Source organism: Lonchura striata, chromosome 8 (genome assembly GCF_046129695.1).
Source record: "Lonchura striata isolate bLonStr1 chromosome 8, bLonStr1.mat, whole genome shotgun sequence".
Taxonomy (NCBI): Eukaryota; Metazoa; Chordata; class Aves; order Passeriformes; family Estrildidae; genus Lonchura; species Lonchura striata.
The window spans coordinates 16,337,023-16,355,924 of record NC_134610.1 but is presented as its reverse complement, the minus strand read 5'-3'; the positions used below and the strand labels follow the sequence as shown (position 1 = coordinate 16,355,924).

Below are 18,902 nucleotides of genomic sequence, written 5' to 3'. Positions count from 1 at the left end.
ACCATCCCACACAGTGGTGAGGATGGACAGTTTGCTACACAGCTTCAAGAGTCATCTGCAACCCACCAATCTGGAAAGCAGGCCTGAAGCACATCTGCCAGAAGACTCAACCACAGGTCACAGGTCCACCAGGAGAAGAGACTGGAGAGAGTTTTCAGGGAGACTTTTGAAGAGGATGACACCGATAAGCTTTGGCCTGTCATGCGGGGAGCCTACAGGGTGGCCCTGCATCATTCAGAATAAGAGCTGATGTAGGTACAGAAGTGCAATAATGTGCTTTGAAAATCACCCATTACATTCTGTTAATCTGTTGAATGTGTTTTTCCCCCTTACTATCTTCTTATACTCCCATAATACAGGATATGTCTGTTTTCAGAATTCAGAGAAGCCTAGAATAATTCTTAAGAATGCAAGGAAGACTAGAGGCTAGACTACTTACTAATCCTGAAGAAGCAGTGCTTGTATGGTGAAAGAAGAGCTTTATGTACATTGCCTTAGAATTATCTGATATGCAGTAAATTAAAAAACCTCACTCAAAAAAAAATCTCATTCCTTCCAAAGTTCAGCTACATCTGTGCAACCATCAGGAAAGAATAATTTGTCATGATGGTACCATTTTTAATACAAGATTCCTGCAATGGTGGAACTGGCTTGAGAAGTGAGTGCATAAATAGCCTTGCAATTTTATAGTCTTTAGAATTTAATGAATTGCCTATTCAACCGTCTCCCTTTACAAGGCTGCTCTCATTTGCCCTCACTGACCCTGTTCAATTCCTTCATTCACAAACATAAAGGCTTCTGTTTCAGAGCAACAACTGAAGTATTTGACTAGCAGCCTTCTCTAGAAGCAGAAATACTCTAGAACATCACAGGTACTTCACAAAATACAATACAATATGAAGCCCACAAAAGAGGAAAAAGCTGTGCAGAAGGCTCCAAGCTCAGGAAACAATCTGATGTAAATCTTGCTGAAGAAAAGAGTGCTTTTCATAATATAGGAATCTCTAGGACAGAAAGAGCTGTCAGATATCTCTAATTGTCTACCCTTAGGGAATTTCCTTTTTGCACACCAGGATTCTAATCTGCATTACACCATCACTGCCATAGGTAAATCATTACCAAATTCAGTAATACATCCAGTGACCCTGTATTCTAATGGGTTAATGCCCAGGAACTTTCCATTCAGCTTAGAGACAGAAGGAACTCTGGAATTTCTAAACACTACAATTGTGAACGCTTTTTCCTGGAGACAAGGGACTTATGCTGGCAAGCACATGGACAATGCTTAACAAGACCCATCCATGGTCAGGGCTGTACTAAGGCCCAGCTGTCTCTCCTGCTTCAGTGGTAGGGACTGAGCAGCACAGGAGGAATGATGTCCTCCCTCCTACTACCCATGAAAGCAGTGGGGCCCCGCTCCCACTGCTGGTCACCTGTTGTACTCCAGCTGCTCCAAGGAGAAGATGTGTTTGTTGAAATATTCCTGGAGTTTCTCATTTGCATAGTTAATGTTAAACTGCTCAAAACGATTCACCTGCAAGAAGAAACAATTATAAAATTTTACATTCTTGCTCCTGAGCTCTAAACGAATCTATACCAGCAAAAGGGAAGGTGCCAGGCTTGGAGAAGAGCCAGAGAACATAGTGGTGTCAGGTGGATATGAGGAGGGCAGTATGGAGAGGTCCACTAGGAGAACAGCTTTTGCAACCCATGCAAGGTTATTCAATAAACCTAATTCATAGTAAAGCATGCTAAAGACAATTATGGTTTTTTTCTTGGAAGAAAGAAGTAAATTCCCTCTTAGGTCACTGGGCTTTCTCTTCTGTGAAGTATCTGAGCAGTCACTCTATGACTGTTCAACATACATCCCACATCAGCTGTAGTTAGAAACATTACATGCAGGATTCTCCACACAGTGCAAAACAGAGTTAAACAAACAATGTACGTGTAGGATTTGGATATTTGGTTTGCATACAAATAAAAAATTCAGTATTATCTATCAGAGCAGATCTGCATAGGGTCTGTATCACAAACCAGACCTTGAACATCAGCTTGTATGAATATGGCTGGCAGAAATGGGCAGCTAAATATATCTTTCTGCTTTCAGGGGAAAGTGGCAGGGTAGAGACTCCAGAATTCCCTATGCTAACCTTACGAGGATGCAAACCCACCAAAGTTTCTTCCAATATGTATCAACATCACCAAAACCAGCCCACCCAAAAAACAAAATCCTGACCTGAAAGTTCTCGAAGCCAAAGATATCCAGGATGCCCACAGACTTGAAGTTTTCCTTGCCTTTGATTTTTGTATTAATCTTGCTAATGAGCCATGAAAAACACTGGGAATAGAGTGCCATAGAGAGGGAGTCCCTGGAGTCAGCTGCCTGTAAATACAGAAAATAAAAATGGATCACAAAGAGAACAGAAGGCATAAGAGCCTCAGGACTTTAGGTTCCTCCATGCCTCTTCAGGTTTCTCAGCCTCTGTACTGGCTGTGTACAGTATTTATTTGTATTGCAGTATTTATTTGTAGTGCAGTATTTGTTTGTAACAAGTTTTCACATAGCCAGGCCACACACAGACAAGCCATAATCTTTGGGTGACTGCACTTGAGAGGGTGAAGGAAGTAACAAAATCAGGGACATTTTTTGGAACAAGTGCTGGGACAGGGAAGGTGGCAAAATACCTCACAACTAAGCCCACAGCAGTAATTTGTATCACCTGAGCCAACATTTGTAGTGACAGGCAAAGTATCTCGGTTCAGTACTCCTAGTAGAGCTGTCAAATGGGTGCCTGCTCAGTTTTAAAAAAAACTGGTAGGGCAGGATTTAATAGAATATTCTGTCACCAAGTTATCCTCAAAAATTCCCTTTCCAAAACATTCCTACAAACAGCATTATCCTGCTGGAATCCAATTAGGCTGGCCAACAGCCACGACACATGCCCCAGAAGTTCAGGGGTTGAAACTTTGCTGCATTTGACCCAACATCCCATGCAGATACCATAACCAAGTGTCATACATGGAAAAAATAAATTGCAATCACTAACAGGCAGTAGATAATTGAATGCATGTAAGCATGTGGATGAACATCCAAAATCAAACTTTTGGTATCTCAAGCAAAAGACTACGTCCTGATAGCTGCACAAGAAATGGGCTGGTTGCATATTTTGTTAACGCTTGGACAAACAAAAGCGCCGCACCTTAAATCCTCCAATTAATAAAGAGACGTGAGAACCACAAATTTAGAGTCTGATCATGAGCTGCCCTTCTGCATATACACTATCTAGAATGGGAAAACAGAGTTTAGAGTTCTGGAAAGGCAAGAAGGTCAAAAATAAGAGTCCCTAACAAGAAGACATATCTCAGAGGACAGAAAAAGGAGCCAGGAGAGAAGATGGCAAAGATCATGACTGGAAGAAAGATGCTGGAAGTGGGGGAGATTCTGGAGATCAGAGACATGGAGATAAATGTCAGGGCATGCCCAAGGACCTTGGCTGGTAGCATCTGAGACTGGTAACTGCAACTGCACAATATAAACCCAGGTAAGCATTTGCCCAACCCTCTTAGACAAAGCTGCAAACTCCCAACTGGGAAAAGAAGTTGACATCTAAAGAATTACAGAGAATGTAATGCTGAGGGGCAAGCAAGCCAGTACATGAAATAATCAAGTAGGGTGAAAACGGTAATCTTGTCATTTCATAAATAAACCTCAGTAAATAGATTACAGGCTGATTCCCCTGTCTCACCTGTGACACCAGCAGGGCAACTCCTTCAGTAGACCAGACCAGCAATGACAAATCTAAATGCACCCTTGCCCCCTTCAGTTTTACAGCCCTAAATAACATGAGTGCTTTGCTAATGGCACAGGCCAACTGTTTCTGATTCCTTCTAGTGTCTCACAAACTTCTGAGACCCGCCTTCCAGATACTTCTTTTCACCCAACCACACTGGTTTTATCCTCTTTTCTCTTCCTAGGTACTATTTCCTCTTCAGCAGCTCAAATTTGACACAGAATAACCTCCCTTTTCCTCTAAAGAGAACATTTCAAAGCATGAGCACACATGCCTTTTCTGGCTATTTCTTCTCTCCATCAGATGATCTGCCTTATTGGCTGGGACTAAGAATGCCCTCAAGGCCATGCCTCTGTAGAGTATCTGGCTATGCAGTAAGTTGAACACATTTTCCAGGAACAGGACCTCCCCATCCAGCTGTAAGCAAAGCCACTTTCCCCACAATATGGCTCAAATGAGATTCTCAAAGGCACCTTTCATCCTCCCAGCTTTGCCTGCCTTTAGGCCAGTTCATCCATTCAGCCCACTGAAATGTCAAAGCTCAGTGGGTAACGAGCCCATTACATAATGAGAAATCCCCAGCAATTCTACTCCACCACAAGTGGGAATAGGCGGGTGCAGCACTTAGGACTTGGGCAGGAACAGTCTTTACAAGCCCAGTGTTGAGTACAACAGGCTCACCTAATGTAGACAGCCAAACAGCAGCATCCACTTGCTATCACAATTTTCTTCTGGCCTTGTACTTCATTGGACTGCAAGCAGTAAATGTCTCTCTACAGGGAGACTCTGTAAAGCCTACAATTGCCATTGCTGTGGACAGCATGAAGTGGCTCTGGTATTATCTGTTATCCAACCTTGAGCACTGCTAGAGGAAGATGTGGCTTATTTAGAATAAACAGCTGAGAAGAAAAGTGTGGTGTTTAATATTGAGGATATCTACCACAAACTATTTTTCACAGGCTGAAAAATATTTTTCACATAATTTCACTGCAAAGAAAGGTCACAGACTATGCAGGAAAAGGAGACCATTTCTTAAAGGCAAAGCTTAGTTTGTGATATATTAGCATGTGTGTCCACAGCAAGAAAACACGCAACTACTCTACCATAATGAGCACTGCTGAGACTTCAGCTTGAACACAGTGCCCAGTTAGGGGCACTCCACTTCTTAAAAGATGTGGGTAAACAGAGACAGAAGACAAAGAGATTTAGAAAATTACTTACAAGGAAGCACTGAAGGAACTGGATTTTTAGCTTAGAAAAGAGAACACCACATGAAAAACTTCACAGAAGCCAAAGCTTGTAAGGTGGACAGCTGGGATGTCAAAGGTAATCTAAAATATGAGGAAAATCTTTTCAACTCCAGACTCCAGCTAAAGCAGGATACTTAAAGATGCTGTGAAATTCCTTCCATGGGAAATCTGAAGGAAAGTTAGACAGACATCCATCAGAGAGAGTCTAGTAACTCTGGCTTCTCTGCCAATGTAGGCGTTGGATTGATAACCCTCTGCAGTCTGTGCCAGCACATGATTTCCGTTACAGATGTTCATTTTGCTATTACATGGTGCCTTTTCCATTCTAGTAATAGTACTCCTTGTCTTCCAGTGTCTTGCATTTCATTAATGACAGAGGATTTTCTACAGTGCATGGACCTAAAACACCAAAAGTGCCTTCAAGTGATATCAGCAACATCACAAGAGCTACATATCAGTTTATTCAGTCCTCCTTTGTGGTTGTATGGATCTGGAAAGAAGTTGCTGTAGGGGTAACTGCCAAATGTTTTGTGGGAATTGTGTGCCAGCTTTTACTTTCCAGTAAACACAATGCAACCTGGGAGTTCTGCAGGTTAAAGCACGCACACATGCACCACAAAGCATCTGATGTACCTTCTGCATGACACAAGTATGACCAGCTCCTGGTGAGTGAAGGTGACTTAAAAACAGTATTGTGCACTGGCATTTGCAGGTGAAGTCCCCTGTAAAGCCTGAAAAGCAGAGTCAATGCTGGGGCCTGAGCTACCAATAAGAGCAAAATACTTGAGGAAACAGGAGGCCCTAGGCTGGAATGGGTGACACAGGAGGAAGACTCAGAGCCTGGAAATGCAGAAGTGGCAGAAGTGGAAGCATACACTAAGACACTTACCTGCTCCACAGTGAGAGGGGAGCTGATCTCCTCCCCACGCAGAATCATGGACCTCTGTGTCAGCACTTCGGAAAGCTGAAAGGGATCTAAGCCCAGGAGGTCACTGGCAACATTCAGCACTGAAAGGAAGACACATGTTTTTCTCCTTCATGGATCCCCATCACTCATAGGGATATTTTTGCAGCTTGATGAGGAAATCCCAGGGACTTCTACAAGGCAGGTGACTAAACCCCAGCACAAAACACACTCCTCCTTACTTGATTCTCTTGGGCATACCCAAAGCTTTAAGTTCACATACCCAGTCTGAGGCTCATATACCCTTTATAGAGCACAGTCAGATACTTATATAAGTCAGCATTCCTGCTGACAACAGGAAGAGAAAACCATGTGTAAGACTCAGCACCAGCAAAACACTGCATGAGAAGATATGTTTTTGTAAAAGCACAATACTGCAGTCTGAGCATGGGATTGCTAAACTTGGATGTTAAGAATAGAGGCAATTAACTTAAGACTTGAAACATTTGTAATACATTTTTATTGTTTCTGTCTGTTTTGGGACTTACTGTGCAGACCAACTCAGATTAAATAACTTTAACAGAGTGCACACTAGCAACTGCTTCAAATGAAGATGGGGGAAGGTCTCTAACAGATCGCTTTTATCACAAACTCCTTCCTGATCCTATTTCTTCCATCTCTTTCAATCCAAAAGAGAAATCGTGAGGTGCTGGACTCAGTCTGAGAACATCAAGGAGCACAAATGGATCACAGGGCCACAGACCAACTAAATCCCACTGGTACCCTGGAGCTGTGCATCCTGTGGCAATGCTTCTGCAGAGTTAAACTACAGGGAACCTGCTGGTGAAAGTACTACCAACCATCATAACAGAGGGAGAAAGGAAAAGGGAGAGGGCTTTACTGGGGGCCTTATGGGGCTTTGCATGGTCTGCCAAGTTGCTAGGGTCCTACTTACCTGCTTTTGTTGTAACCTGGGCCCCACCAGCTGTCATGAATTCAACGTTTCCCAAATGAAGTGTGCCAGAAAGAAGTTTGAAGATGTCTCTGATTTCTTCAGTGCTGAAGTCCACCACCTTCATGGCAGTCTATGCAAAACCAAACAGCTAATGTTAGCTGTATGTACATGCATACACCAGAGCCAGGTCCAGTATGATGTAAAACTCAGAATTACCGTCACCATGAATACAAATGAAATAGGATGGCACAGCACCTCTCTGAGCTATACATTTGTCAATGATCTTTACTGTCTCCCAGTCTCTCTTACATTTTCTCTATTGCCACCTAAGGCAGGCATTTCCCCATCCTCAGGTTGGACTTTGCTGCCACCACTGACGGTCTGTCACAGGAAGAACATGTTTGTGCCTGTGTGAGGAAATGCTCCCCTGAACACTGGCAGCACAGGTTACAGATGTTACTGGATGGCTTCCACATTCTCACTTATTTTCTTCCCTGAAGGATGGATCCATATAAGATACTTAATTTACTCTGATCCACATAACCCCCTTAATTCATTCTTAGTATAGTAGATTTAAGCAGCAAGATTTAAAATCAGACTTTCAGCATTAACTGTTAGATGGTTGGTAAGAGATTATCAGATAATAAGGAAGTATGGCTTCCTTAATTCCCTCTTAATGCCTGCATGTGAGCCAGAGTTTTTTGGGCATAAATTGACTTTGAGAGGTAGGACCTAGTCTTCATGCATTCACCCTGTCAGTGGGGCACTCCGGAGTTCTAGTTCCCTTCTTTCCTCCAGCATCTCTTCAGCTGAAGAATAAATGCCATATTGCAATTGAAACTTCTGCTGTACAGGTACTGCCTCCCCTTAAATCACACCTAACCAGGAGGTACTGAAATCCTAAGCTGACTGTACTCATCTTGCCTGTCTGGTTTCACCTACATTATTAAAGCCTTCAGGCCAACAAGCATTATCAAATAAAACATGAATTTGCACATTCATCCTGCTAATCCCTTAACCTCTGAGAAACACGTGTCTGTTAAATCTCTGTGATATTTCAGAACAGGTGATTTGCCCAGGTGATATAACTTCACTGGAATACTTCTGGAGAAAAGTGCCTTCAGACCAAACTCTTCCCCTTCAGATTCTATCTGGGTTTCCTGAATCAGGCTATCTAGGAGGCTCCCATAAACCATTCTGGGGTGGGGTTCTGCTCCCCCAAATTCTCTATCATTCTAAATTATTATTCATATTGACTGTTCCCCAAATTCCCCCATTTCTGTACACTAAAGCCACTTTTTGAGTCTTGTTTTAGCTGAATTTTGGACTTGCTGAACACCAAATTTTGGCTTAGGGCAAATCAATTTTGCCTGTGAGATCTAGACCATGCAGCATGTTTAGTCATTGAGACTGTGCCCAAAAGTTCAGGAGGAGCTAGGACTGGACTCACCATGACCTTACTGAACATCTCTACATCATTCAGGTTCTCATCAGTCACACAGCCAGACTGGTTCAAGTAGTGATAAGTCTCTGGCTCACAGAGGGAGAGACTCTCTGCAAAAGAAGAAAAAGAGGCAGGGTAGAGACAACAATTTATTTAGCAATCAGTCTTTTAGTTCATGGAAGAGGAGGGAGTGCTGTAACAAAGCTTGCAGATGCTATGCAAAATATCTTAGAACAGTCAAATCCCAAGCTGCAGAGTCTCAGAAGAATATCTCAATACTGAATTGACTCAAGAAAAACACTTTTAATTCTAGCTCCAAAAGTGTACAGAAAAATTGTCTAAACTGTATACATATGGTAATGACCTCTAAATTAGATATGATCACTTCACACAGAGTTCAGACAGTCATGGTCAGATTTCTGAAGACATTCAATGCTAAGCAGCAGTTAAAAACTGAATATAGTTCACAAAACTAAATGTGAAACCAGAATTAGGTCTCTGCCTATCTGACCTCTCCAGAAACACCATCAGTGCTCAGCAATGCCTGGGACAGACACACACAAAAGTTGTTAGGGGGATGCTGCACTACAAAGAGCATTCATCCACAGGCAGCAGCTGCCACTTTCTCTGTGTCCACTTTTTCACACCCAGTGCTCCCTTCCCCAAGTACAGAGCTATAAACCCTTTGTTCAGACACAAGGTATGTATTGGCTCTAGTACCTCCACTACATCGCTGATTTTTGTAATTCTTCTCTCTACTATTACCTATACTGAAGATTTGTTCTAAAAATATACCTATCCATCCATCCTTTGAACTCCTTGAACTGCTCCCACCAGCTGAATCAAGACTCTTTACCCTTCTTCTGCCTCTAGCCAGTTCCATCACCTCATCACTTTGCACATACTTTTTCCTTCAGCACAGAATGCCTGAAGTCTTTTCTCATAAGGAATTTCTGTCATCCTCAGCCTCTTTCTCTTAACTCTCCTTTCTGTTTCCCACAAAATCACCAAATGGCTGGCCTTCAAGAAGAAGCTACATATCAAGTTTGTGAACTATCCATGCTCTGACTTACACCTGGTTCACCTATTGGACTAGAAACAGGACAAGAGACATACCTCAGAAAATGAAATTACCTTTCTGCTCCCCGCTCACACCAGCTAGCAGAGCATAAAAGATGTGATAATTCCGCTCCCCGGGGTTCTGATGTACCACCCTGTTCTGAAACAAAGAATACAAGAGTAGCCAGCAGAAAAAGATCAGACTTGTGGTTGCAAAGGCAAAGAGAGGACCAGGATACAGGTAAATCTCCAGGACCAATGCACAAGAAGGGTTTCTGGCTATTTAATGATGGTTTTGTCTAAGTAAACTCTACATCAAGATCTTTGTGGCTGAGCAACTGAGCATACACAGTAACAAACTTGAGTTTGTCAGTTCTGGCCCAGCTCCTCAGTGAATTCCTGACTCCAAAGTAAACTACATCCAATCAGCAATGCTTGCATTTGGAGTTGTACCCCATATGCTTCTCTGTGGAGCTGCATTTCCAGGTACTTCTCTCTCCCTTTCTCCTCAGTAAACAGCTCTTTCTTGGAGTCTCTGTAATGCCCAGAGTTTATCAAAGATGGGAGAACAGGCTGTGATAGATACAGAACAAATATTGCTCCTCTGCCTCTTCCTCAGTTGGGACAGTTGCAGTAGTAACACCTCAGGAGCTGATGTCTACACACTGCGGTGCAGACAGCCTCATCCAGGAGGTGACCTGGCACTGCCACACCTTCTATGAGGAGAGGGACTCAGCAGAGGTGATACCTACCTTTTCCAGTAAATCTGAATAGCATGTTAAGGAAAAAACATCCAAGTGACAGAAGCACAGATTTCTTGATAGGCAAAAAATCTTCTAGACACATTGGGATGAACCCTGCAACCAGCAATAAAATAATGAAATAACTGACGCTTTGGAAAGTAGGTAAAGAGTGGTTCTAAACATCCTCTTAGATCATCCTCTCTATTCACTGTCTAAGGAGGTATGATGTACCAAAGATCTATTTAAAAGGGCAGGGCCAAATAGAGCATAGATAACCTAACAAAAGCTGAGCCACATTAGGGACATCTAGAAAGATTAGAGGCCACTGTTATCTGAAAGTCTGCATTGCACACAGCAACTATGGCATCAGTTCACATTGCTCCTGCAGGAGACTGCTATCTTAAATCTACTGACAGCACGAAGAGCAGAGGCCAAACAATCCAAGCCTGTCATTTACAACAGCAGTAAATTAATCTGGCTGCTACTCCAGTGCCAATTGGTGTGGTTTGCAGTCAGCAGCAGCTTTGAACATACATCAGGAAATGTAGCCAGGGCAGCTTTACCTGCCTCATGGAGACAGAAGATATGTCAAAGCCTCTGGGAGAGGGGTACCTGGCCATACAGGGAAGAAAGTCTTCATGGCTCAACACAGTTTGACTGTATCCAATCTCCACTGTCCTTCTTGTCACTGGAACAGGCTCCCCACAGAAGTGGTCATGTCACCAAGCTCAGAGTACAAGGAACATCTGGACAATTTTCATAACTCATATGATTTAATTTTAGGTAGTCTTGAGAGAAGCAGGGAGTTGGACTTAATGATCCTTATAGGTCCTTCCCAACTTGAGATATTCTGTGATTCTATGACTAGGGTTCCAAGGTCCACTGAAGATGGCAGCCCAAAACAGGGACTCATAATTCTCTTCTGCACCCAAATATTTTGCAGAATATATTTATTCTAACTTTGGTCTCACTTTTCTCAATCAGGAATTCACTGGCAGAGCTAAGTGAACAATTTTATGTGGAGCAAACAGAATGTAATCAACCTAGGGGATCTTCCGAGGTAGAAAATTCCAGGGTCTTGAGTATCAAGTGTTGAGATTAACGAAGTGAAAAGTCTACGCCCCACCCAATGCAGCACTGAGACAAAAGGTTCCCAGAATTAGGTGCCGCAGAGCCACAAAACAAACACTTCTTTCCTCTTTAAGTTGCAAATTTGCCCACAGTTGTAAATTGACTTTGAAGAACTTTGATGAGGGATTTCCTGACCTACAATGAGTTCCTCCTCCTCCTCTCTGCTCACTCAATCCATTTCTGGTCCCTTGCAGAAAAGGATACAATCAGTTACTCGGCCTCCCTGGATGTGTCCGTGCTGAGAGAAGTGCAGCTGGATGAACTTGCCAAAGCGGCTGGAGTTGTTGTTATAAACTGTCTTGGCATTTCCAAAGGCCTCCAGAATGGGGCTGGAGAAAAAGGGAATGAAGATATGATTAGTGATGGGATACCATTAAAACAAAGTCTTTTGACATTTGCACACTGTGTTCTGCCATGAGAGATTTATTTGTTACAGCACCAGCCTGGACAAGCAGGAAGAGCTCAAGGGAAAGAAAGGATGGCAAGAGCAATTTAACACGCTGCTAGATAAATTTTAAACCTTTGGGATTGCAGTTAATTAAATCAGCCCCCAGTCAGTATGGGCAGCTGGTGCACACACTGTCAAGGGCATTCCCTACCAGTGTGGCTTCAGGAAATGAAAGGTGGCAAGAGCCAGCCAGGCTGTGTCCTCAACACAGCACATCTCATGAATGCAAGTGTATTTCTTCAAGAATTTTCAGAAGCATCAGACACATATAGCAAACACCCTGTAACTTTAAACCACATACTTCTATATTCATTCTACCTTTTTTCCTTATGTCTTTGATAAACCATGTCTTAAAATTACAGGCAAATATCTTCAAACTAACATACAGTAATAAAACTATTTGTTTGACACTTAAATTTGATACTGGAACAAGTATACATAGGCTCCTGTTGCCTAAATCTTGATTAGGCTACATGGTTTCCAAGTAGAGGGACTATACACACACTATAGATTTGAAAATTACAAAATTACATTCTAAGAGACCGACATCATCCACTTTAGGTCAAAAGAAAGGAGCAAAAAAAATCTATCACCAAACATCAGACCAGCCACAAACTGAAGAATTTTGTCTGCTGTTCACCTTCTCATCGTCAGGAAAAAACAGTTAAAATGCTTGGTACGTGCCACACAGAACAGTACAAGGGAAAAGCCTAAACCACTCAAATTGACACACAAAATCCAGGATTAAAATATTCATTTCTGCAATTAAGCCAATTCCAAAATAATCTGGAGGCCTGACAAGCATGGAATCACAGAGATGCTACTAGAACAGCTTGTATGTTTTCATGTCTAATTTTAAAACATACATAGTTTTAAGCAAAAATTATTGCTGTTATTATCCTGAGAAATATTGGCTTTTAAACATCTCCACAGATCTACTGTGCAGTCCCATGGGAGACTGAGGCAGATATGGGATTATTCACAATTCAGTAAATTCAGCATAAAAAATAACCACAACTAGTGACACCCTGGAGCTTGCAGAAGGCTTTAGGCCCTGTGAGTGTTAGCTAAAGGAGAAATGTGCTTAAGGAAACAGTCAACAACCTTCAGTAAAATCCAGACAATATTTTCCTAACATCTCTTGAAACAATCGCTTTCAAGTAACAAGGATAGAAATGAAAATTCCTCTATTATAACACACTAAAACCATTGAAATGCCAGTTAGAGAAGTCTGGGTGCACACATCAGGAAAGTTCCTTGCCCTGAAGAATTTGAACTCCAAGACCCACACCTCTGAAACAAGTATGTAAATCAGGACATTGCACAGAAATATCCCCCTAAGCACATCACTGCCATGAATCAGCAAAAGTAATGGGGACAGACAGGAAAAGGGAGGACAGGGTTATGTTATATGACCACCACAGATGCAGTGAGAGTGAGGAGCCAGCTAGCCAATCTTTGTGGCTCTCAATCATGTTAAATTATATAAGAAAAACACAAGGAAATATCTCAGTTTGGCAATGGGCTCACACACGAGTATTAAGTCTTTCAGATTTGCGGGGGGAAATAAGCAGAAGGATGTCTGAGCAGTTGCAAGGCAGAAGGTGGGATGAGCTGGTTCAGCCAGGAATGAGGGCAGGGGGCTGAGCAAATGGCCTGTGCCAGCAGCACATCACAGCATGGCACCTGAGGCAGAAGTGAACTGCAAGGCGGAGCAGCACATCAGGAAGGTGATCCTGGCTGCTCGCTGGATGTGGGTAGGATGCACTCCAGCATTCAAAATAATGGGAACCAGTTTCAGCAGGGCGGCAGAAAGTGAAGTCTGGAGTTCAGAAATACTGCACCATACACAGTTCAGGATCAGATGCACAATTGAAGACAAAAAGATTTGAAGACTTGGGGGATGAATAGCAGGAAGGGTGGTTATACTGTCAGCAGTGGCACCCAACATGGAGAAGGGAGCTTCAGCGTGAAGCAAGCAAGAAAAAAAACTGGAAGCTGGCAGAATTTTTAACAAACTGATGGATATTTTCAAGAAGGAAAAGAGAGAAAATCAGCAGTGCCAAAGGAATTTTGAGAGCCTGATTTGTGAGAAATATACCAAGCATGGAAGTTCTAACACAAGCAAATTATAAAAGGTTGATGAACACTTTGTTTGTGATGCTATCTGAAATGGAGAAAGAATCCAGCATTGTTTCTTGGTATGTGCTGGTCTGCAAGTGTGAAAATCCACCATAAGTGAACCTGAGGAGAGCCACTGTCAGAGCAAGTGCAGCTGAACTCCAACACATGAGGTAGGGTCCACAGGAGCAGCAGCAGCTTCTGGGTCTGGGCCAGGCCTTCAGCTTCTTGTCTTCAGAGCAAAGGTGACAAATCAGATTCTCTTGCACTCATATTGCAATAGTTCATGTAGCACTAGAGATGTACATGGAACAGGTTGTGATCTTTTTCTTCACTCCAACTGACAGCTGTGGCATCTTACAGTCTCAGGAATCACCTACCCAGCATCATAAGCCCTCTGGATCACTGTCAAGTTATCACTTAACTGCTAAGAATACTTGAGCCTTCTAAGCCGCTTGCCTTAAAGCAGATTTTGCAGATCTTGAGTCATGACTATACTCCTCTTCAGAGCTTTTTCCAATTTGCCTCCATGCCTGCTAAGACCTGCACACCTGCAAAGGATAAATCATCCAGCAACAGTCTCTGGAACACCAGGTCCAAGGGCAGCAGCCCTTCTGCTCAAGGCTGCTCTGCTTTATAAGGACCTCTGGAGGTTTCTGCAACTATCACAGGCTCCATCTGGGACTAATCTGCAGCCTCAACCTTGACAGTACCAAAAAGCAGGACTGCCAGCAAGGTCCTTCAGCCACAAGCAAGACAGTCTGGGAAATTTTAATGTAATTTGTTTAATATAATTCAGGTATTAAGGAAAACAAGGACACAAACAACAAAACAGATGTATCTTTCCTGTCTCTTCCCCAGGCTTACCTGAAGTCAAACACCTACTGTCCTCCATTTCTTAGCCTCAGCTTTCTTTTATACCTCAGGTTACATCCACTCCCTCAAAATTTCCCCCAACGTAGCAGCACAGGAGCCTGGGGTCACACTCAGGACTGCTCTCTGTCATTCTCTGGTTCCTTATTTTCTGCTGCTCTTTGCCTCTTACTAGTTTTCCTCAGCCACACTTCGCTTCTTCAGATTTTCCAGATACTTCTTGCCTTCATCTCTCTGTTCCAGCATAGGTCACCTGTGGGTCATGGTCCCTCAGGGGTGTAGGACCTCTTCTGGCATAAAGATGTCCTGAAATGTCTCTCCATTCCCTCATTGCTGCCAGCTCCTCTCTCAAACACATTTGATTCAGGTGCCATGCCTGCCTGATGCCTCATCAGGGTTTAGATGGGCAGTGCTTGTTCCCTGGTGCCAGCTCCCATGGACGATTCTCCATTAAATCACTTGCCATGACAGCAGGAGTGCTGCCAGGTTGCCCATGGGACTCCTGAGGAAAAGACAGACCAGCAGCCTGAAACACAGGGAGGCCGGGGGAAAGCAGGGGCTCATGGAGGAAACCAGGAGCCGGAGTATGACAGAGACCCACTGTGAGGACAGCTACAGTCAAGAGCTAGAGCATGAATTCTCCAGCTTAGGAGACACATCCCACATTGCTGTTGGAAAGAAGCCTAATCCATCCACAGACAGCTGGGAGAGCAGGCACGGGGAGGCATCCTGGCAAGACAGCAATCTTCACGTTTCCCTGTGTGACACCATTCGGTTCTGTGATCCTCTCTACCCAGTCTGGCTCCATCCCTGCCCAGAAGGCAGGGCCCCCCCAAAGGCAGGGCCCCCAAAGGCAGGGTCCCCCAAAGGCAGGCTGACCCAGCACTCTGGGTGCCCATGAGGCTGACTGTACCTGCTTTCCAGGATGGCTTCCTCCACGTGAGTGCTCTTCTCAGACAGAGGGGCCCCAAGGGAGGTCTGGCTCATGGCTGACAGAAATTTCAGGAGCAACTTGGTGCTCTCAGTCTTTCCAGCTCCACTTTCTCCACTGTTAAGAAAAAATATACATTTCATTCACAAATTCAGGACAGAAAGAGTTGATGACCATCCTACCCGTAGTACAGAAGGGATCTCTAGGAATAAACATGTGACATCTCCGCTGTGACAAGCAGGGATCAGGCAAAGGCAGGGAGGGTGGTATGGGTATTCAGGCAGATGTCAATGCAAATGGAACAGCAGGAGCAAGGCGTGTGATGCAGCCATGGAGTGCTGGTTCTCCATTTCTAACCTTATCAGAACACACTGGCTGTCATGACGCTTCCACAAGCAGCAGTAGCACTCGTTAGCGGTGGCGAAGATATGGGGAGGCAGCTCACCCAGGCGGTGCTGTCTGTACAGCTCTATGGCATCCACACCGTACAGACCTGGGATGGGTTTGTAGGGGTTTACTGATGCCAAGATGGAACCAATGTTTGTCTACGGGGAAAAAACAAAACACAGAAAGGAAATGAAGCAAGCTCCTGGGGAAAACAAAAAGTCACGACAAAGCCAGACCCTGAAATAAGTCATGGTGAAGGAGAAAGCCTAAATAAGGACACTGGGCTTCAGCAGAGAGCTGCACAGTTTGGCAAAGATGTCAAACCCCGGAGAAGGAGCTGTACAGCTGGGTATGGATTGCACACTCTGAAGTTTGCTGCTTTACAACATAACATTCTTATCCTCTTGTCCTTGTTAAATTAAGCTTACACAACTTAAAAAACATGAAGCCACCTTCATACCCAGCTACTTTGCACTGTGTTTGAAGCTAAGTAGTGATATCCAGTAGAGCCAGGACTGAAAGAGTGTCAGGAGACACTTCAATGCCCCTATCCACAGTCCTAAGCAAAGGGGGCTTGGCAGGGTTCAAGAACCTCCTTAAGAGAGTTGGAATACAAATACACACACACTACACACATGTGCAAAGAACACTAAAGCATATTATTTTTCTTCTGCTGGAAAAATGCTGTTTGGTGCAGCTTAAATAATTGGCAAACCAAACCAAAATTGACAGCTGAAGATAAAGCTCTGAATTTCAAGTCAAAACATTTCTATATTTTCTAAATATTTTATTTTGAAAATATTTATTTTGAAAATCTCACAGTCCAAAAAAAAGAGGTATCAAGATTTAAAATAAAATACCCAGATGACAACATTGAATTTCAAATGTATAGTTTTGTGCAGTGAAAAGGAAATTAATATTGCTTTTTGGGGCATGACTTTTTCGGTTCAGCCAACCAGCTCAAATCCAGTTATTCTCAGAGCTGCAGTTCAGAGCAATGGTGCCACCTCTCTCTTAATGATGGCTTTGTAATATGGTCAACATCCATGCTGCTGGTGTGATGGCCTCTCTCACAGGGACATCTTGGACTGCTCTACTCAAGGAATACCCATTCTTAGCAGATACGACTGAATAAACACTTAGATTGCTGCAGGAGGTGCCAAGCTTTGTGGTCAGGGACAACATCTAGCACTATTTCCAAACCATGAACTAACTACAAGTCACCCATCAGATATAAAAGCATTTGAATGTATCTACTGGAGAAGCTGTAAATTAAACACATGGTGACACAGAAACTCATCAGGCCAAATGAAATCTGAGGCTATAGCAATGCCAAGCTTTGAAGCCAGAAGCTGGACTGATAAGATGCTGTAGTCACCAAAATATTTAAAACTCATTTAATATTTAAAACTCATATTAAAGCAGCACTCAGAGATCATTGGGGGTTGGAGGGGGGGGGGGCAGAAATCACCTAGACCAAATTGCATTATCACTATAAACACACTATAATGGATTGAGTCCTGAGAACCCTCTGACAGGGACCTTTGTGGGCAGAAAAATAATTAATTGGTAATGAAAGCAATAAGCAAGCAGATGATCTTTGGCCAGAGAGGTGGGGAGAGAGAGAGAGAGAGGGGAAAGCACTGAGTGTCAAAACATGAATTGGGAAAAAGCATTGTACAAGCAGCTGAGGAACAGGCATTGTCCAGAGACTACAAGACAGAAATATCCATTCTAACTCTTCTCCCAGACCTTTACAGCATCTCTTCTTCTCAGATGTTTCAGTTTGCATTTTCCTTTGTAGTTTCACTAGGAACAGAGCTCATCTCCAGAGAACTTCTGGAAGGTCCTTTCCAGAACTTCTTCCAGTACAGCCATCTCTTTCAAAGAGATGTGTTCAAAGGTGTTTCAAAGGTGTTCCTAGAAAAATTTTCCATCACCCAGTTGCAGTCTGCTCATCACATGCATTCCCTTATAGACAATTTCTGTCCATAATTTTTAATAGCAGTAAGACTATGTACATAGCAGCTACTCTATCAGCAAAATAATTGCCACAAAAGAACTCTCCAGAGCAGGACAAGCCACATGTGGCAAGTCTACTTCTCAGGACAATAGATCCTACTTAGATGGTTAGGCATGGCTTTGCTAAGGACAGCATGAAATGTGGCAGTACAGCCCCTGGCTCATTTCTACATCACTCACATTATGTTGGGTCTACTTTTATAAGCAATAAAGGAGTTGTAAGAATGAAGAGGGAAGATGCAAAATGTTGCTGTGCTCACATAATTTCCTTCAACAGCTGGGTAGAGCTCAAACAGTATTTATCTGGAAAACAAAAGGTACTGATGAGCTTGTCAATATTGCTATTGTAGTAAATTAATTATGGGTGCCAGACCAGTCTAGATACACTGCTACCTACACTCCCTGATCAGAAAGGATCCCCTTTAGGAGCTCATGGTAGGGCTAATAATCCTACACTGAGGAGTTCTTCCCAGTGCTAAGCATGTTACAGAGGTCAGGCCCCTTCACACATCTCCAAAAATTTCAGGCCCAAGATGCACATCTGAGAGTCATGCACTATGCAAAGGCAAAAAACGAGCTGTAAAGATGTTAAACTTTAACACCTTTATGCACAGATGGAGAAGACACAGAACTAATGCTGAAAAAGAGCAGGAATGCCACATCAGAGCTAGCTGAAAGGCTTGAAGAGGTACAGCTGCTATGACACTGCCAGTGTTGTGGCATTTCTGGTACAAGGCACAGACTGAAAAGAGTATCCTGCAACGCATTTTAAGGTGTGAGGAAGAAGAACAGGAGGAATATGCCCAAATGGGTCAAAAGCTGGACAAACACATAACATGTGTC

At 43.2% G+C, this 18,902-nt stretch overlaps 1 protein-coding gene across 2 annotated transcripts in view; it reads right to left on the bottom strand.

Annotated features, from left to right (window-relative positions):
- The window catches only part of LOC110468366 (unconventional myosin-X), a 95,197-nt gene that overhangs the window by 55,693 nt on the left and 20,602 nt on the right, over window positions 1–18,902 (bottom strand). Inside the window, exons 4-13 of one of the 2 annotated variants that reach the window (XM_021526276.3) lie at window positions 16,008–16,195; window positions 15,633–15,767; window positions 11,482–11,606; window positions 10,156–10,169; window positions 9,479–9,563; window positions 8,351–8,454; window positions 6,901–7,030; window positions 5,931–6,049; window positions 2,237–2,383; window positions 1,434–1,534 (exon numbers count right to left, since the gene is read on the bottom strand). In XM_021526276.3, the coding sequence (XP_021381951.1) occupies window positions 1,434–1,534; window positions 2,237–2,383; window positions 5,931–6,049; window positions 6,901–7,030; window positions 8,351–8,454; window positions 9,479–9,563; window positions 10,156–10,169; window positions 11,482–11,606; window positions 15,633–15,767; window positions 16,008–16,195 (1,148 nt within the window). Of the gene's footprint in view, window positions 1–1,433; window positions 1,535–2,236; window positions 2,384–5,012; window positions 5,157–5,930; window positions 6,050–6,900; window positions 7,031–8,350; window positions 8,455–9,478; window positions 9,564–10,155; window positions 10,170–11,481; window positions 11,607–15,632; window positions 15,768–16,007; window positions 16,196–18,902 lie in introns of those variants that run through there. The other variant, XM_021526278.3, reaches the window with a different exon arrangement.